Source organism: Myxocyprinus asiaticus, chromosome 15 (genome assembly GCF_019703515.2).
Source record: "Myxocyprinus asiaticus isolate MX2 ecotype Aquarium Trade chromosome 15, UBuf_Myxa_2, whole genome shotgun sequence".
Lineage (NCBI taxonomy): Eukaryota > Metazoa > Chordata > Actinopteri > Cypriniformes > Catostomidae > Myxocyprinus > Myxocyprinus asiaticus.
This window is the reverse complement of record NC_059358.1, coordinates 47731045-47753019: the sequence shown is the minus strand read 5'-3', so window position 1 is coordinate 47753019 and position 21975 is coordinate 47731045. Positions and strand designations below refer to the sequence as shown.

Here is a 21975-nt window from a genome sequence, read left to right as displayed (position 1 = left end):
ACACACACACACACACACACACACACACACACACACCTGAGCATTTTAATGGTCCTGATGTCAAATCAAATCAAATCAAATCAAATCACTTTATTGTCACACGGCCATATACACAAGTGCAATGGTGTGTGAAATTCTTGGGTGCAGTTCCGATCAACATAGCAGTCTAACCCAGTGATGTGGGTTATTATTACATAACACAGAGTAAAAATGAAGAACAGAGTAGACCAGATATGACAATTTGCAATATCGTCTTATTTATTTAGTCACCAAATGATGAGAAACATTCTCTAAACAAAAGAAATAAAAAGGAATGAAATCAAGAAACTTCTTAACTTCACATTAATTCATAAAAACTATCATACAATATTTTTAATATATAGATTTTGTTTGTACAAAATAAGAGCCAGAGCACAGTAAGAAAACATGATTTAATTCCAAACACCGAAACCAATGGAAAGACAGACACAAAGAGTCTCTCTGATACATGACTTTCATAGTCTGTCTTAATTTCTAATTTTTATAGTTTATAGTAGAATTGAGCAACCTCATTTTCTCTGTATATGTAAGCGTATGCGTAGTTCTAGCAGGAATATCTCGGGATTCATACTCTCCGGCATCTCATCCAATCACAATATAGCCTCTGCTTTATAAGCCTGCCAGCTGCCTCCCATTGTTCACATACTTCTGTGTTTTCACCCCCCATCCCACCCCATCTCCACCAGTTTACATCCTGTCCTGGGCAGAGGTAAGCTCTGCTCCCCTGCCGTCATCACCCCGGAAGGATCTGATGGTTCTAACAAGCATCGGAGTGCTGAACCGAAGGACGGAGCTTACACCAAATTATATAAATATCCTTTCATTTGCTTTTATTCCAACAATCTTGAGTCTTTCTTTTAGAACATAATGTAATTCAGTATGAGCTATTTAGAATGACACTTCAGTTGAAAAACAGGAGATGGTCTATGTGTGTGGAAGTAGATATTAACTGACACAAAATGCTGCCACATCACCTTAGCAGAAGAATGGTGTCTAGAGATGGGAATATGTTTGATGGAGTGAGATACACTTGACCTGTTGGCATAATGGCAGACCCCATTTCACTCCCACCTGCTTTACTCAAGGAGCAAAAGAGAAGAGCATGGGGGTGGAGTATCAGGAGAAGTCCTGGAAACCACAAACTCTCACACACACATGGCTGAGAAGAGTATAGCACCCATGAGTAATAATGATTTCCTAAACTGGTATTAAAATTTCACCGAACCCTCAGTCCAGCCTACAAGCTTTCTTTGAAATTCTTTTTGGCCATGAAAGAAAACAGGACAATAAAAAGAGGTCAGATTTTAATGTCAACTGGATTTAAACCTACCTCTAAATCTTTATGATATTCTGGTCTCTTGATGGAAGGGCTGCATTCAGTCTGCAATAATGATGCATCACTGCAGCATCAGTTTGGAGATTAAAAAAACAACACACTGAATTTCAATCAAGCTGCTGTCAATAGAGAAGTGAGCGATGTAGGGGGTAAGTAGAATTTAACAAGTTACTGAGGCCCACTAAGAACAAAGTATATACTATACATTTCTTATGGCTTGAAGTTACTGAAGAAATTAAAACCTAATAAATTCATTAGGAATATGAAAAGGTCAGATGTCTGATGAGCTGGCAGCTGTAGGCGATCTGATTAATAATGCTACATTTCATTTGGGTGTCCCTACATGTTATTTGCTGCCCTCTTTCCCTGCACCTCTGCTGTACAAGATTATAAATATGGATTTGCTCAATGCGTTTAAAGTGCTCAAAGTTCAGAGTTAGATTTTGACTGAAGAACAAAATAAATGTTGAGCAACATAGCATAGATTGTCATCACGGTTCAGTCAGTGAGATTAAAGGGGTTTGACACAAAGCAAACTGGGACAAAGAGAAACTGTAAAAGACAGATCAGGTTTAAATGCATGAACACACAACATGAACACATAAGCAGGCAGAAACAGAAATCAAAAGGCAGTTTTTTACAAACAAGATTTTCATCTTGGTTTGATGAGTGTCAGCACAGTGCATTCATCCTGAACATGGGTGGGGTGTTGAAACCCCACATCTGTTGAAAATTACAGCTGTGCTGGTTCCCAGCATGAGAAGCTGGTGTCCCCACCAAGCTTCTTAACTAGCCTAACCAGAAAGCCTACCTTGGTCAACCAGTTTCAAAAGAATGCTGGTTGATCAGCATTTTTTGCTGGTACACAACATTGCTGATCCAGCAGACAGACCAGAATAAAAACAGCACCAACCAGCATAAACCAGCTAGAAACTGCCAGGCAATTCATACTGGTCTAAACTGGTCTTTTCAGCAGGAACTGCTGGTTGGTGTGTGGGCAGTAATGCCTCTACTAATATTCAAGTAATATTCCAGGGGGGTGGTGTTTATCCGGGCACCCAGCTCTGTTTGTTGTGGTTCTGCTCTGTAACTCTGAATCTTAAGCCCATGCCCATTCCCTGTGCCAATGAGGAGTCCAAATTGCAGTCATCATCCCCTCCCGTGTCCAGAATGTCATGGAGGAGGATGGACTCGAAGTCACTGTCTAGGCTGCTATGGAACATATCCAGGTCAGCTGGCAGCCACTCGTGAGGGTAGATCTGATGAGGGTGGTGGTAGTGGTACCTTTCCCCTGCCTCCTGAGGTTGGTGGTATGGTCCTTCAGGCATACTGTGCTGATATGTATTGGTGTAAATGTCGGGGTGGGGGTGTGGATACGGGGCTGTTTCAAGGTGGCAGGTATCCTGTGGGATTCCTTGCATGCCTGCAGGGCTTGGGTGGAGTGTGGTGGATGCTGGGAAATGTGTGTGGGCTTGGGGGCTGTATTGGTAAGGAGCTTTATGCATGTATAACTGCATGTGTTCATCACTGGGTTGAGAGTGTACTACCGCATGGTGATGGTCTTGGCTCAAGCTTTGAATGATGTTGTAGCTGTGAGATGTTTTAGAGGAAGGGTCATGAGCAGGAGTGTTATTGTGACCATGCTGGCTACTGCTGCATCCTACCGGATTGCCTTGAGCAACCATCATGGAGTGGACCAAATTCACCTTCCCAAGCATCATGTCCTTGACACTGAATTGGGTTCCTCTGGTCAACAGACTCTGCAAGGTGCTGGTACTTGTGTAGGCCTGCATACTACCAGAGAAGCTGGTGCTCTCTTCAAAAGTCTGCATGGAGGAATGGTGGTGAATCATGCCCACACTTGTTTGGCCATAAGCTGAGTCACAGCTGGAGCCCTGTCTTTTTACATCACTGTTGTAGTGGTAGGAAAGGTGTTGATCGCCTGGGGGCTGGTGCTGTTGGTAGCTGTTGGTCCTGAGATCTGCATTGCAGTGGGATGCAGGTGAGTGGGCACTGGTGGGACTGGGGTAGAGGCATGGAGACGTGGAGCAAGATAACCTTCCCTCCTCAGGCTCTCCTAGCTCCCCCTCCACTAGGATGGGTGACAGGCAACCACTAAGTGTTGAAGCTGAAGAGCTGGTACGTGAATGGAGATCTGTCCAGGAGTCATAGTCCTCCCTAACCACTGGCCCACCTGTACCAGACATTATAGTAGGACTGCAATGCTCTAGAGAGCTACAGAATCCCACCGGTGGCTTTGCACCCTGCTCAGCTTTCCCAGCATCCCTCTTACAGCTCACTCGCCTTTTGCTCTTCAAGTACTTGGTGCTGTTGTCCATGGAGACGGCTCGGCGGCGAGGGGCTTTTCCCGACTTGCCTCCCTCAGGATTTAGCATCCACCAGGAACTCTTGCCTGTTCCCTCATTCTGAACACGGATGAAGCGTGTGTGCAGGGACAGATTGTGGCGAATGGAGTTCTAGAATTAAGACAGGAAAAGGGAAAAAGAACTCGGTGTTAAAACAGTATTCTTTAGACAGGAAATCCATTAATTGTAAATATTGACCTTAAATCGATTGAGATGCTTCGGCATGACCTCGAGAGCACTTCACATCAGACATCCCAAGAATATTGCTGAATTGAAAAAATCTTGTCAAGAGGAATGGTGCAAAATTCCTCCTGATTGTTGTGCAGGTCTGATCAGCAATTACAGGAAACATTTGGTGGAGGTTATGGCTGCCAAAAGAGGGGTCAACCAGTTATTAATTCCAAGGATTCAAATGCTTTTTCTGCCCTGCACTGTGCATGTTTACACTGTGAACTGTGTATGTGAAACTGAAAATGTTTAAATAAAGACATAAACAGAAGGTAAAAAGTCATTTAAGTAAATTAGATTTCCCATGTGTGCATTGGATTGCAGTGGAAATCCACACACTTTGGGACAGCATTTGTCACTGAAGGAGTAATCGCCAACGTTAGGCAGTAGCGTTGAAGTAGCAAAGCTTTTTGCTTAACTATTTTTCTCAGTAGCATGGTAGGTTGCAATTTTTTAAACCATGTAGCTTTTCAGTATCTAAGCTAATTTATCTATTAATTGATTGATTTGTTGAAGTACTGCAATCAAATACTGCACCGTTACATTTTCCCTCACAATATTTTAGCACTCAAGTCATGTGGTATTCTCTGTTAGCTTTTTAGAATCAGAATTAGTAATGTTCGATTTGAGAAAGAACCACTCTCTTGAGTCAGTTCTTTTCAATGTATCGGTCACAATGGTTAGCAATATGGTCTGAATCAGTTCGTGAATTGGTCTGAATCAGTCGGACAATTCACTTGTGCACAGAATCAGTTGGAGCAGTTCCTCACACAATAAAACAGTAACAGCTTGATCCTAGGGATGTCAGTTTTCCGAAATTTTCATATTCATTTGTCATGGAAATAACAATCAATTAATCAATTAATTTTTAATGTTAATACCTCAAAAAGCACATGGAGGAGTCCAAATAATATGTGCATGTAGCTTACTGTAAATATTATTTAAATAAATACACTTCAGAAATGTGAGTATTGGTATTTTCCTCATGTTATATTTTCAGTTCAGTGTATTTTAATACATTTAGGCTGTGTTTAAGTTGTAAATTGTTAATTTACTGTTAATGTATTACTGTTAATAATAACTTGTATAGAAGATTCGAGATCATTAAAACTGAACATTGTGGATCTTAGTATATACCTGGGAGTGTACCTGCATGCTCTCCCAGGTAAGCACTGACATAACTGTACCTTAACACACTATCATGGTTTATGCAATAATGCTAATTTATTGAGAAACGCTCCATGATTACACTGAGCCCCCTTTGTCTTTACAAGTATGTAAGTTAACGATGCACTTGTGCTGCAGACGTGCCAAGACATACAGTGCGCAAGCAGCAGAAAGTGCATCCTCTAGCAGCGGATGACCGTTTAGACAAACATTCTTTTTATGTTCTCTTCTGCTCGCATGATTACTGAATGCATGTGTGCTAAAAAAAATAAAATAAATCAGCGATTGATAAGCTTAATCGATTAAATTATTAATGATGATTAATCGATCAGCCAATGTTCATTAACATCCCTACTTGATACATTCTGTAAGTTGCTTTCTCAACACTGGTAATTGCTTACAAAGACTGATTGTTAAAGCAAGACAAGTTGTAAAGCATTTTTGAAGTCTTAAAAACATTTAGCCAAAATCAAGACATTTTTCATTCTTTGTGAATATCAATTGAACAAATGACCATGCATGTCAGGTTTGACATCCTGATTATTTTAACCATGAATACAAAACTGCGCGGTTAGCACACATGCTCTGACACATTACGCTGTGGTGCACATGTGGAAAATACAAGTTTGAATCTGACTTGCTTCATTTGCTTAACCAGCTACTCAAACTTCTTTCCATCACTGTATTATGAGGCTGCAGTCAAACAGGGTAAATTTGAGATGCCCATTTGCTAACACAGCTAGAAACTGACAATAATTGCTAATCCCTTTCGCTCCTTAATATCCCAAATAATTATCTTGGGTAATCCTAAATAATTCAAGATTAAACCTGATATTAAATTGGGTGAATAACTCCCTGCCTAGGCAAATATTGCACTGATTAGAGTCACTAACATCTGACACTGACAACCGTGATTTTGTGTTGACTAGTTAATGATGGTTAAAAGGCTGTTCAATTATGACATATGTTGTTCATTTAGACAACATGGATGCAGAGGTGAATCTCAGACATCATTCAGTGTCTCTTTCAGGCATTTTATGTCTTGTACACTTTCTTACAGCCCCAAATTTTCCTGTCCAGTAGCGAAGAGTCGCTTGGTAAGCTAACTGAAAGAGAAGAAAAGAGAAGAAAAGCTGTGTCAAAGACTATAAAGTCAACATCTCCACTTTCTGCTGCTCAACTAAAACACTTCCAGGGACTTTTAACTGACCATAAACTGCACAACTGTACATTAACCATAACAACATCCAAAGTTGAAGAGTTGCATTGTTGCATTTTGTTATCGAAGGGCAGGTTGCCATAATCTCAGGGATTAAACATGTTTGGGTTGCCTTCCTTCTTCCAATTAAGTAGGTTGCCATAGCTAGGTCAGTTGGATTTCCCATGGTGCACTATCAGAGCTCTCTTCTACAGTTCTGTTCGCTACTGATTGCTGATGCATCTTTGTTTCTGATCCTGTCTTTACTCTAAGGAATGTGTCCCAAAGGTACTTACAAGCACTATGAGACCCAACCATCATGACACCATTTGCCTTCCATCTGTCTGGTCTAACCACACCCAACCTGCTTCTTTGTATATGCTGGAACTCTTTACATTGACCTGTTCACGAACCATCTACACCTATCCCAACCCAACATGCTGCCCACTAACCATTTCAAACATATACAGATTGGACTATAGACCTCACAGAAATGAATGTACTCATTCATTTTACTTGAAACACTATTTTAAGGACTATACTCTTACTATGTTGGGCATTTATTTTACCAGGTTTGTCAGAAGAGGACTGATTTACTCCTCAAGTCATGACTTTTATGGTTTCTTTCGCACCATTTTTTTTCTTACCATTGTCGCCATATGCTCGCTCACTGAGGGTTTCAGTCATGCCATCTTGTACAGCTCTGAGCCAATCTCTGTGTTTTATTTGAAGTTCTGCTTGTCATTACAGTATTTTTACCAATTTAACAATTTTTCCAACAAAACATGTACGGGACAGAAGAAACAGGTGTGGCACAATGTTCTGGCCTGCCCCACTGATTTGCACAACATGAAATAGGGGTAAGACGACAAGTGTGGGGGGCACATTTTTTGACCACAGAAAATTACTGTTGAGATTAGAGGTTGAACTGTACATGATTTTTCAGATACTGATAACTAGGGTGATTGGAAAAGCCAAAAATGATTAATCGGCAGATAGTTTTTAAAATAAATTAATTGAATGTGTTTGTTTATATTTAACCTCCAGAGGTTGTCGTCATACTCTAGAACCCTCCAACGCTGCCCAAGGAGCAAAAACCTATCTGCAAAGTATCTGCTTTAATTTCTGCTCATAACGATAGTTCCAAAAGTAACTTTCGGCAAAGATTAATTTGGGGAAACCGATATATCGTTAAACCTCTAACTCAGATATGCCAACTATAATAATAATATGGTGAAAAGAGGGGAGGATCCCTTTAATCTGTCATGTCAAATAAAGATGATAATAAAGCAATATGGTTAAGATCAAATTGTTTAAATTGGGTACCAAATGCACACAATACAACCACATCAAGCCCACAAACCTTGTAAAATTCGTTCTCAGAACTGCATGGAACCATATCATATAATAATTCAGAGTCTGTTTAAAGTGTAATGGAAGTGCCGGATGATTCTTGGCTGACTGTATGTTGATTGTGACCGTATTGTGTTTCCCGCAGGAGCTGTGGCGAGTGAGGCTGTGCGTGGGTGTGGGTGCTAGCCAGCATGGAATAGTTAGTTATAAATAGTGTCACCAGATTTGCCGAGCATCTGAGAGGCAGATAGGAGACCGGAAAATCCAGAGCCCTGTGCCAGTTTGGCTCGACCTAATCCACAGAACAGGCATGGGTTCGTCCTGGGATCCCCCTGTCAACGGCCCACCCAAAATCTGTCCAGAACACGTTACAATCATGTCATGAGGATCTCTTAGGAAAATGGTCTCCAGAAATCTCCTCTCATCCCAACCATGGAGAAATAATATAGCAGGTACACAAGTGGCACACCCACACAAACAACAACACAACTTGTGTCACGTTTTCCACGATGACTGCCATATGCTAAGGGTGATATAATTTGTATTCACAAAAATTTAATTCAGTAGATACTGAAATGTTCAATATCAACATATTTACAACATCTAAAACTTAGGATACAATCATAACCGCATTAACGCAGACGCTTACCGGGACTTAAGCTGAAGGGGGCCCACAACTCCCAGGTGTGTGTGTGTGTGTGTGTGTGTGTGTGTGTGGGGGGGGGGGGGGTGCCACATGCCACAAAGCGATATTGGTGGGAGGAGAACATGTAAATGCATTCAGAGGAAGAAAATGAGATAAACACGGAGAGGGTGCGCAACAGCGAAAGCTTGTTATTCTAGACAGGTGGAGATGGATTTTATTATATCACAACCCTCATCCCCTTTAAATACAGAAGGACACAAGAAACAATAAGACAAATGCAAGCGGCACTTTGCATAATCTCATTCACAGCAATAAGAATCTAATTTCCTCTATTCTAAAGGTCACTGCACATTTCTAATCACAATTTAATACATTCACACTGTACAATTAAATTCCACCAAAAAAAAAGAAAAAAAAGAAAAAGAGATGCATGTTCGCCATGCAAGATTTACAGAATCGTCTTTTTAGTCGTTCTTCGGAATGTAAACATCCATTTGTAGACATGCCAACATGATGATGTGTGTGCCGTACTCTGTATATCAATGCAAAAATCATTGCATGTTTAGCACATACTGTAAGCATGCAAGTGATGACACAGTCATAGTGTTTTAGGTCAGCTTTCATTAATAAATAAAGTTAAAATTCTTTAAAGCCATATTCAGGCCTGGACACACATATATGACATGCCCCTGTCACGCTATGGTGAGTAGTAACTAATACACACACATATGCACACTTGGCACACTGTACTAAGCGACCGGTTGCTAAGGAGACCCATGGGAAAGGGAGGGTTCTTGTTGCCATAGCAGCCATTTTTTTACTATCAAATTGTTTCCCTTCCCCATGGAAGTGACACAGGTGAGTTTAGGTTGGGGGAGGGGCTGGGATTTACTCAAGAAGAATGCAAGAGGTAGGGATTTGCCAAAAACAATGGAATTTGGATAGATCACTGAAAAATGGCTAAAGTAGTTAGAGACAAGAAAAGATTTTGAAACACACTGCTCATTAAAGTCACCTCATTGACAAAATTGTAATGGAGGCAGAAAGTGCTGTAATATATATTAATAATAGATAGTGAAAAAGAAAGAGATCAGTTTAGTGTTGTACATTATCAGGCACAGTTGTGTCAGTTGTGTGAGTCAATGTTCTTCCAAACAGATGAGGTTTTAAAGGTTAATGCTCTATTGAGTTTTATATCAACACAACTGACATAGGCATATTTTATGAGTGGGACGGTGTGACATATCCCTATCACTTTTGCCTTCGCCAATTTTGTCCCCACCACTTTTTGAAATACTATTTTGTCAGGTAAGTGTCTAATGCAGAAGAAACATCTCCAGTTCTTCAGCAGGAGTTTCCATTTTGTTCATGTGTATGATTGTAAGTGGCATTCCAGTACTGGAGTTTGTTTTAATGAGTGCTCTTTGCGGCTGTTATCAGTGGTGTTCAGTGATAGCAGGCGATGATGTTCTCTCATGAACATGCTCTGCTGTTAAGCAGCTCATGCTCTTTTCCAGTTAAATTGCAAAGAAAAATGCAAACAGATGTGTCCCCAACATGGGCGGAGTGTGTGAAAGATGGGGAATGCTGTTTGCATTCCCCTGGCTATGGGCATGTGTACATATATATATACAGGTGCATCTCAATAAATTAGAATGTTGTGGAAAAGTTCATTTATTTCAGTAATTCAACTCAAATTGTGAAACTCGTGTATTAAATAAATTCAGTGCACACAGACTGAAGCAGTTTAAGTCTTTGGTTCTTTTAATTGTGATGATTTTGGCTCACATTTAACAAAAACCCACCAATTCACTATCTCAAAAAATTAGAATACATCACAAGACCAATAAAAAAAAACATTTTTAGTGAATTGTTGGCCTTCTGGAAAGTATGTTCATTTACTGTATATGTACTCAATACTTGGTAGGGGCTACTTTTTGCTTTAATTACTGCCTCAATTCGGCGTGGCATGGAGGTGATCAGTTTGTGGCACTGCTGAGGTGGTATGGAAGCCCAGGTTTCTTTGACAGTGGCCTTCAGCTCATCTGCATTTTTTGGTCTCTTGTTTCTCATTTTCCTCTTGACAATACCCCATAGATTCTCTATGGGGTTCAGGTCTGGTGAGTTTGCTGGCCAGTCAAGCACACCAACACCGTGGTCATTTAACCAACTTTTGGTGCTTTTGGCAGTGTGGGCAGGTGCCAAACCCTGCTGGAAAATGAAATCAGCATCTTTAAAAAGCTGGTCAGCAGAAGGAAGCATGAAGTGCTCCAAAATTTCTTGGTAAATGGGTGCAGTGACTTTGGTTTTCAAAAAACTTAATGGACCAACACCAGCAGACATTGCACCCCAAATCATCACAGACTGTGGAAACTTAACATTGGACTTCAAGCAACTTGGGCTATGAGCTTCTCCACCCTTCCTCCAGACTCTAGGACCTTGGTTTCTAAATGAAATACAAAACTTGCTCTCATCTGAAAAGAGGACTTTGGACCACTGGGCAACAGTCCAATTCTTCTTCTCCTTAGCCCAGGTAAGACGCCTCTGACATTGTCTGTGGTTCAGGAGTGGCTTAACAAGAGGAATACGACAACTGTAGCCAAATTCCTTGACACGTCTGTGTGTGGTGGCTCTTGATGCCTTGAACCCAGCCTCAGTCCATTCCTTGTGAAGTTCACCCAAATTCTTGAATCGATTTTGCTTGACAATCCTCATAAGGCTGCGGTTCTCTCGGTTGGTTGTGCATCTTTTTCTTCCACATTTTTTCCTTCCACTCAACTTTCTGTTAACATGCTTGGATACAGCACTCTGTGAACAGCCAGCTTCTTTGGCAATGAATGTTTGTGGCTTAACCTCCTTGTGAAGGGTGTCAGTGATTGTCTTCTGGACAACTGTCAGATCAGCAGTCTTCCCCATGATTGTGTAGCCTAGTGAACCAAACTGAGAGACCATTTTGAAGGCTCAGGAAACCTTTGCAGGTGTTTTGAGTTGATTAGCTGATTGGCATGTCACCATATTCTAATTTTTTGAGATAGTGAATTGGTGGGTTTTTGTTAAATGTGAGCCAAAATCATCACAATTAAAAGAACCAAAGACTTAAACTACTTCAGTCTGTGTGCATTATATTTATTTAATACACAAGTTTCACAATTTGAGTTGAATTACTGAAATAAATGAACTTGTCCACGACATTCTAATTTATTGAGATGCACCTGTATATATATATATATATATATATATATATATATATATATATATTCAATAATACAATTCTGATTGCAACTCAGGGATAGGGCTGAAACGATTAGTCGACAAAAATCTTCTTTGTCCAATAGTCATTTGATCTCATTTAACGTAACATGAGATCATATGAAACTAAAGATGGTGCACGAGAGGAGCACTGCAGCTCACGCCTGATTGAGGAAGAAGACACAGCTCACAGTCCAGACACACTCCAAACTTTCCAAACAGCCTCAGGTGATGTAGATCGCAAAGTATGAGGTAATTATATATAAATAAATATTTATTTAAAAAATATTTATTTAAAAAAAAAAAATATGTAAATACAGAAGCACTCTCGTTGTGAAATAAAGCAGAGCTGAAGCTGCCGTTCCGTTTAAACAAAACCTGCATGCTCGCGTCTTATAGGAACACCCCGGCGTTACATCTTTAATGCATCCTTTATTAAAGTTAAAATAATAAGGAAGCAGATCATGTAAATAAGAACAAACTCTGAAACTGTCATTTCTGTGTGCTGTCAGCGCCTCTTCTATGAGTCGCGTGAAGTGACATTCTGAGTGAGTTTGATTCATATATTGATATAACGTTCGTCTTGTTTAATGATACGGTGCATTAAGCACTGCTGCAGGATATATAAAACGTTCTCCCCTGCTGAATGTGCATTTTTTCTTGTCAAATTAGTATGATATCTTTTTATCTGCAGTATCATCTGTAAACAGAATTTCAAACACTACTATGGCCAGTTGTGCAGTCCACCAATAACGTTAGAGCGGCGGCAGCACCAGTAACCAGTGCTGGGTGTAACGTGTACAAATGTTATTGTAATCTGATTACATTTTGCGGTAACACAGTAATGTAATGTGTTACTTAACAAAATTATACACATTAATAAAATTAAGTTACTTGGATTACATATTTATTGCTAAAACAATAATATTAATTAAGTAGAATGCATTTTAAAATGTATTATGTTCTTATGTTGTTACTTTTATGTGTGTTGCTGTGTCAGCTAATGAGCATGCGCTCTAACAAACCACCATGGCATTGAGGACACGTGTCGAGGTGATGGCAGATGAGTGAGCTGTGTTACTATGGATGCAGCGGAGTGTAGTTGTTTATTCAAATTGAAAACGAAAGTGAAGTGTTTCAAGTTTTCATGTGCTCACAATCAATCTCAGCGAGCTCTGTGTCAGCATGCTCCCAGCCCTGGCTGAGACACGCAACGCTGGGCCGCCGACAAATCCTCCTAAAATATCCGCGCTCCGCCCCATCCTCGCGCGAGTCCCTTGGGTGTCCCTTGGGTGTCCCTCTGCAAATAGTGGGAGGAGAGGGGATCCGTTTCGTGTATATGGAAAACAGCACTCTTTCCAGTCTGATAGAGGGATATATCGCTCTCAAGGTGGGAACATTTGCAGAACAGTGTTTTGAAAAAAACGTTGCTAAGCAAACGGCTTTTAATGATCTTTATATAGGCTACTGTACACAATAAAACTGATTAATGATAATGTGTAAAGTGTTATAATACTGTGATAACTGAACATTATTGTTGGCAAGGTAATATCATGTTTGCAATATATATTGTGATACATAATGAATGTGGAATGACTACACATACATCCCAGAGAAAGTTATTTGTGTATATCTAAGAGAATGAAATGTTAAATACATGTTGGTGCACATTTCACATGAGTTATTTTGTATTTGACTGTTTTGCCATTCATTCTCATACGAGCTGTCCTATATATTGAGTACATTAGAGAATGTAAAATGTATATACAAATTAATGCCCATCTTGTGTAAGCTACTTTGTCTTTGATTGATTTGTTACTTATCAGGATACAGTGTTGTTATATGTAAGTTGATATACATTTCATGTGCATTGTTTTGTGTATAACTGAATGCTCACTCACTCTTTTAATACATGACTTGTGGGAAGCGCAACATGTGTCCATGTCCATCAGTTCTTTAAATATATGTTCCCCTTTTTAAGGTGAACTACATATGCATGCAGTTCCAGCGGTTCCATTTCAATTTATTTTACTGCGGTAAGAAAGACAGTGCTTACTACTTACTTTAGATGTGATAAGATAGCATTGTGTGAGAAACAGGGTGAAAAGTAAGTGTTTATTAACTGATAAGCTGCTGTTTTCCTCGTGATTTGTGTGAAAGTAAATAAGTCGTTGTTGTAGCACCTCAAGTGTTTATTTCACCAGGAAACTGCCGCATTATGTACAATAAGCCATGTAGAAATCCTTTTGCAATTATGTAAGTATAGTAACATGATTCTATGACACCAGCTTGCGGATTTCAGGAGTAGAGAATGGACATAGAATATTGGGTGAAGATCCCCTCTCCGAAGATCAATGGCTGGAAAACAAGTTGCAAGTCATTTCTCGAAACAAAAAGACCCCAGTTAAGTCACTTTAATTAAGAATCTGATAGTGAACGAGTACAACGAAGAATCAGAAAGAGACAGAGAGAGAGTTGGGAGGGTGGCTGGGGGAATGAGAATGGAAAGACTAAGTGGAGAGGCTTTCAGAGATGGAGGACAGAAAGAGATGCATTCAGCTCCGAAATCCTGGACAGGAGATACTGAAATATTAATGTGCACTCCAGCTCAGACTGCTGAGTCCAGTGTCTGGAGTAAAAGCTCTAATGAGATCCTGCATGAGTGGCTGATGGGTGTCTGGAGCTGGAGGAGATTCGAGTGGTGCATGTTTAGAAGAAGGTTGAGGAAGGTTCTGGCCTTTATAAAGTCTCTTGGAAAGTAAGAGCAACCACACACACACATCACCAGCACACCAGCGCACTTGTGGAGGAGATTTTATGTTTTATGTAAGGAAGAGAGACTTGAACCTTCAGGTTTTTGATCGATACATAGTTTTACTTAAAATAACTAATATTAAAGGGGCCATTTTTCTTTCTTTATTTACTTTTTTTTTTTTTTTTTTTTTTTGGAATAGTAGGCATAAAATGTCCCTTCTGTCTTTCAAATATACCTGAAGTAGATGTTGTGGGGAATCACAGAAACCACAGGGCGTGTGACTGAATTTAGCAAAATATCAGAAGCAAACAAAATGCCTGAAATTGCTTACAACACCTTTAACATAAAATATACAATAAAATTACAAAGAACAAAGAGAGTTTGCCTGGAAGAATAATTTCAATGATCATAGACAACGTCTTCAAAGTGTACATTTCAGGGTTGGGCAAAATTCTAAATTTTTGAATGGGCATGCTTTCAATTCATGAGATATTATTATCCCTACAGTTTTAAAATAATCTACTGTTTTCCATAGTGCAATGTTTTTGGAAATACCCCATATGTGTATGATAACATGTTTCATGTTATACTGAAAAGTCAAATGTATTATATATATAAATAATAATAATAATAATAAATTAAACACATTTATATGAATTCTTTGAATTTCATTCCATTTTAGGGCTGTCAATCAATTCAAAATTTTAACCTAATTCATTACATAACATGCCAATTAATTAATCGCAATTAATCAGATACATCATTATTTGCTGAGAAAGTCCCCCAAATAAAGTTAATTCATATAAACAATGCATAATTGCATAAATACTGTATATTATGTAGGGCCTATAATAAATACATATAATACGGATTGAAATTCATTTTGAAATAAATTGCATTATTGTAGCAGATGAATAAACCATTGATAAGAAAATACAAAAAGTAGCTTAAGAACTCAATATATTGTTTGTTTTATTCTCATATCATTGAACAAGCCTACAGTTGACAGCAATCTGTTTTGCACTGAGTTCGTCAGTGTGTACAGTTCTCACAGGACACGTTCTTGTGCCCTGTCTGCACTTTTTTAACTGTCGCTCTATGTACATGTGCCTCAGACGGATGCATTTCGAGCGTCTCACTGCTATTAAGTGTTATAAATGCTGCAGTTTTAGGATGCTGTGTCAAGTTAAAAGTAGTGGAAACTTTGAAAATCGCATCTCAAGTTTCCTGTATTCTGTTGTGCTTCCTCCTCAGTGAGCGGTTCTCATTCTGTGGCAACGCTGCTTGTGAGGTTTGTTGAGGCGTGGCTCATAAAAACAGATTTTCTTGTACATTGGGAAAAATCGTACTTTTATTGTGGAAGTTACGTATGTGTCAGGGGGCATGATTAATTGCGTTAGTTTTTTTTTTTTTATTATTAACTAAATTAACGTGTTAAACAGCCCTGTTCCATTTTAATTCTACTTCCTTAAATTCAAATTCGAATTGCAATTTTACATCATGTTTGCTACATTAATTCTATTGCAATGCAAATTCAGGAATTAAACTGGAATTTAATTTGCACTCTCAATTAAATTCTGAATGGTCCACAACCCTGTCTAGTGGTACTGTAAGTGGCAAACCCTATTTCAGCTTCCCCTTGAATGTGAACATGTTTCTGAGCCTTGAAATTATAACCACTCTGCATTAAGGTTCTTTAATTCTCTTGCTTGTGTCATGAGTTACATAAGGGAGAAGACTGAAGAGGATGAAAAGACACATGAAAAGATGGGGAGCGTAAAATGAGTGACTGTAAAAACACTGAGCTTGGAAAACACAGGAGGGCATGTGGTCACCTAACCCCCCCCTCCAAGGTCTGGCCATGACCTACATCTTATGTGATGTCAAGTGCACATCGCTCACCCTGATATCTACCATGCGCTCCCCACACACCTGTGGTAAAATATAAATCAACGTAAAAGAGCTCACTGCCTCCACATTGGAACAAACACACCAAATGCCCCAATATCTACCCCAACCCATCCAAAACAAGGGAATGCCAGGATCTAGCAGGCTCAGGTGTTCATTAGGATTGGAGCTAAACTCTGCAGGAAGGTAGACCTACAGAAACAGGTTTGAGCACCAGTGGCTTGAGAATACTTGGAATATAACCAAGAGTTTCATTTTTGAGTGAACTGTTCAAGCCACATACACTTTGATTATATTGAGACTAGAGTTAGGAATGACTCAGGGGTTTAAAAAAACAGTGGTCTGAATGTAGAGCAAGTATGGTAAAAAAAAAAAAAAAAAAACAATGGAAAGGGAGAGCAAAGAGAAAAGCAGTGAATAGTAGCATAGATAAAGAGCGTGGGTTTAACTGGCGCTATCTGGCAGCTCCGTGCTCAGCATTTACATGAATGGTCTAGCAAACATCCAAACTTCAGTCTTGACCTATTTTCAAACCGACATACAGAACCACTTATGACAGCCACATCACAACCATGTGTACCTCCCTCAGATCCTCCACTGCCTCTTCTGAACACTGTCTTCAGCTTGTTCTTACTGCTGCAGTTCTGAGCAAGTCTGGTCTCAGAACAGTTTGAAAGGCACCTTATTTTCATCCTACCTCCATCTACAGTCTCTGAAGGCACTTAATTATTCAATTTATCAATTACTGGGGTGCATGCATTTGAGGGCCTTTAAGTATATATGTAACAGATATTAAGAATTAATTAGATAGTCTGTTAGCACCTAAAACAATGATAAAGTGCCTTGATTTTCTGAACCATCAGGTTAGGTAGCACAGAGATATGGCATTTCTTACATTCCTGTCTATTATAGTGCTACCTATTGTCCGATCTCCACAAAACTTAGCACACTTCCTCAGAATCACATGTTGCATATCTGTACTAAACTTGTAGAAAATCGGATTTACCATTTAGGAGTTAGAGACTTTATGGCAAACTAGGCCATGCCCATATTTTTAAATGACACTGTTACAGCCATGCCAAATAAAAAAATCAACATCGTTTTGATAATTATTGATCTAGACTGTCCAGACATTGTTCTTGTACAGGTTTTGTTGATGTCAAATGAAAAATCTAGGACTAGTTTGCTAGGTAGGTTTTATAAATAATCTCAAATATTTAACGAACATTTTAATTGACATCAATGGTTCTTGAGGCAAAGTTGTTCAGAATGAGGAGATCTATCATATAATATGATTAACGTGTGTCTGTGTGAAATGCCGCAGAATATACAACCATTTACACGTATGCTAAACGTGATAGCGCCTCCTAGTAGCCTATTTAATTCAAATTTTGTACAGACCTCTTGGTCCAAGAAACAAATAGGCCTAACACATTTTGTTCCAGTCAACCTTTTTTAACCTTATCTAATAGGTAAGCTGCTGAAAGTTGATTGGTTGATGCCGGCCATGTTTTTCAAGATATGCAACTGTCGTCATAGACCTTCATGGCACCTTGTACAAAGACACTGCATGCACAATTTCATGTCGATTGGACCAACTCTATTTTTAGGTTTGTCATTGTTATACTGCAACCAAGGGGAAAAGGTGTGCACTTTTTTCATGTGTGCTCAGACTGACCTCCTACATAAGTGTCCCAAATTTGGTGTAAATATCTCATTCTGTTCAAGAGATATAACCATTTAAGTAAAATTGGCCACAACCACTTTGTGCGTTTTTGCGTACCGTTACAACAATGAATCAAAATTAAAACTTTTTTTTGTTAATTATTGATGTTGGGACTCCAGAGAATCTTTCTGCACTGGTTTGGTTCCGATCAGGCAAATGGCCAAGGACTAGTTAGAAAAAGTAGGTTTATCAAAACAAATCCAATATGGCGGAAATTTTAAATGACAGAAATTAAATTGGAGATAGCCATTTTGTTCCAGTGATATAAGGCACTTGAGTCTGTGACACACGGTTCAGGAGTTATGGTCCAAAACGCATTTGCCTTTATTATAGCGCCCCCCATTTGCTAATGCCCATGTGTAGCCAGCTGGAGTACTGCCATTTCCCAAAGTTTCATGTCTCTAGGCCTTACAGTTTGGTCTGCACAATCACTTTTATGCCAGAAAAATAATCATAAAAAAAAAAACCTGACAATTACAAAAGAGTTTCAGAACTTCGTGCTTCAACCCCTTATAAACTGGACACTCTATAGTCAGACAAACTTTACAGACACTCACAAGACCACAAATCTGCATTAAGTACACAAGGGACAGAGCCATTGTAACATGAAACGTGTCTTTGAACAACATAAATGGGGCAACACAGAAACCAGTTCAGCACTGCTTCCCCAGGAATCATAATGAGGCTGGACCTTAGATAACCCCACCAGTCTGAACAGTGTGTCAGCCAGTGATGTAGTAGTGTCTGAAGAGGTGGGCATACTGTGAAAAAAAAAAAGAAAGCCTGTTGTTATTGTAGTATATATACACACACCGATCAGCCACAACATTAAAACCACCTGCCTAATATCGTGCAGGTCCCCCTCGTGCCGGCAAAACAGCTCTGACCCATCGAGGCATGGACTCCACAAGACCTCTGAAGGAGTCCTGTGGTATCTGGCACCAAGACGTTAGCAGCAGATCCTTCAAGTCCTGTAAGTTGCGAAGTGGGGCCTCCATGGATCATACTTGTTGGTCCAGCACATCCCATAGATGCTCAATCGGACTGACATCTAGGGATTTTGGAGGCCAAGGCAACACCTTGAACACTTTGTCATGTTTCTCAAACCATTCCTGAACAATTTTTGCAGTATGGCAGGGCGCATTATCCTGCTGAAAGAGACCACTGCCATCAGGGAATACCGTTGCCATGAAGGGGTGTACATGGTCTGCAACAATCTTTAGGTGGGTGGTACGTGTCAAAGTAACATCCACATGAGTGTCAGGACCCAAGGTTTCCCAGCAGAACATTGCCCAGAGCATCACAGTGCCTCCGCCGGTCTGCCTTCTTCCCATAGTGCATCCTGCTGCCATCTCTTCCCTAGGTAAATGATGCACATGCACCCGGCCATCCACATGATTCATCAGACCAGGCCACCTTCTTTCATTGCTCCATGGTCCAGTTCTGACACTCACGTGCCCATTGTAGGCACTTTCGGTGGTGGACAGGGGTCAGCATAGGCACTCTGATCAGTCTGTGGCTACACAGCCCCATACACAGCAAGCTGCGATGCACTGTGTGTTCTGACACCTTTCTATCATGGCCAGCATTACGTTTTCAGCAATTTGTGCTACAGTAGCTCTTCTGTGGGGTCGGACCAGATGGGCTAGCCTTCGCTCTCCATGCACATCAATGAGCCTTGGGCGCCCGTGACCCTGTCGCTGGTTCACCGGTTGTCCTTCCTTGGACCACTTTTGGTAGGAACTAACCACTCTATACCGGGAACACCCCACAAGTCCTGCCGTTTTGGAGATGCTTTGACCCAGTCATCTAGCCATCACAATTTGGCCCTTGTCAAAGTTGCTCAGATCCTTACGCTTGCCCATTTTTCCTGCTTCCAACACGTGAAATTCAAGAACTGACTGTTCACTTGGCGCCTAATATTTCCCACCCCTTGACAGATGCCATTGTAACAAGATAATCTATGTTATTCACTTCACCTGTCGGTGGTTGTAATGTTGTGGCTGATCAGTGTATGTGTATGTATAAATATACACACTGACGTGTACAGAACAGGAGCAGCAGGGGTGCAAGCATCTGCCCCTTTCGTGCACAAATCTAAAGGGCCCCTTTGGTCATCCAGAAAAGGGGAGAAATTTTAACAATTAAATTAAAATAGTTAAATAAAACAAAATTATAATCTCAACATAATCTCACAATAACAGTAATAATGTGTTATGAGATTTCTTTGTAAATCACGGGTGTATTAAAGAACATTAAGTGGAGGCGCCTTTAAGAGCACGTGCTACAGCAGAATGGGGGCGGAACCAATCGCAAGTGATCTTCCCTATGCCCTATATTCACTCCGAACTGCAGAGCCCTTGAAGGAGGTACTCTGAAGGAAACATGGCATTACTGTATGAATGTACCCTTCGCTGACAGTCTTGTGGAAGGGCCCTCAGAGAAAAGATTCATTTTCTCACTTTCGTTTTAAAATGCAGTTTTGAATTTGTCCTGGAACATCGAAGTTGCATTACCTCAGACGAGTAACAGGTCAGATAAGAAGTCCACTCCATTCATTGCATTGTAAGTTAATCAAAAAAATAATACTCGATTGCTACCGCATTTCCAACATCGCGTACCACTAGTGTAGACAGATTTATTAATTATAATGGGAGCGGTTGCATCGCTTTCAGTGATATATAAATTAAATTAGTCTTTTATAGAATACTGACATAAATTGAAGGAGCTGTCAGGTTCAGCCAAAGCCAGTTTGGTTTTGTTGAAAAAAATAAGCCATTAGACTTTCAGAAAAACACCATTAGGCTATCACAGTACCACCGCTCCCTGTACGCATATTACGCAGTCTGTGTAGGGCACCAACTCCCTAGGGGGGCACCAGAAACTCCACCGGCTGCCCTTACTCGCATGTTATATGTTATTCAAGGACCCTGTAGCATTCGCGAAACACAGTTGATCACCTTGCGCTCGCACTTTCTCATTGCACCTTCCATACCATGGTTTTACTATGACACATGTAAAAAACATGGGGTTATCACAGACCATGTCTGAAAATAAATAAACAACAATAAATATATATATACAAGAAAATAGTTAAATACTCAAAAACCTAAGAAATTAGTGAAGTATTTGTAATTAAGACTCATTTGTGCCCTGTTTTATCCTTCCGCCCCTGTCCCTGCTAAGGTCTGTGCACGTCACTGTACACACACACACACACACACACACACACACACACACACACACACACACACATATATATATACACATATACATACTGGCGGCCAAAAGTTTGGAATAATGTACAGATTTTGTACTTATGGAAAGAAATTGTTACTTTTATTCACCAAAGTGGCATTCAACAGATCACAAAGTATAGTCAGGACATTAATTACATGAAAAATTACTATTACAATTTGAGTTTTTGTATTTTTGGTGGCAGGAGGTATGGCGCATAAGCTTCTGCTTTACGCTGATGATATTTTATTATTCATCTCCGACCCCATTAGATCTATGCCTTGCCTCCACAGAATTATTCATTCCTTTTCTAAATTCTCAGGATACAGAGTCAGTTGGTCTAAATCCGAAGCTTTGGCTCTGACAGCGTACTGCCCGGTAACGGCTTTTTAGCCGGGTGCCTTCCAGTGGCCAAAACAGGGCATTAAGTGTTTGGGCATTTTATTCCCAGCAAATGTGTCAGATTTAGTTAGAGTTAATTTTGACCCTTTAATAAAAAGATGTGTGCAGGTGGTTTTCATTGCATTTATCTATGATTGGGAAGGTTAATGTTATTAAGATGAATTGTATTCCAAAATTTAAATACCTGCTACAATCTCTCCCTGTAGATGTCCCCCTCTCTTATTTCAAGCAATTTGATAGCATAGTGAAGTCCTTCATTTGGAATGGTAAGCGTCCCAGATTACATTTCAATAAGTTACATAGGATGATTGACAAAGGTGGGCTAGGCCTACCCAACATTTTGTTTTATTATTATGCATATTATG

The 21975-nt window shown here is 39.9% G+C and overlaps 1 protein-coding gene across 1 annotated transcript in view; it reads right to left on the bottom strand.

Annotated features, from left to right (window-relative positions):
* Positions 1-249: 249 nt before the first annotated feature.
* The window catches only part of LOC127452530 (forkhead box protein O4-like), a 44066-nt gene continuing 22340 nt past the window's right edge, over positions 250-21975 (bottom strand). Inside the window, exon 2 of the mRNA XM_051718044.1 lies at positions 250-3852. Within this exon, the coding sequence (XP_051574004.1) occupies positions 2422-3852 (1431 nt within the window). The 3' untranslated portion in view covers positions 250-2421. The remainder of the gene's footprint in view (positions 3853-21975) is intronic.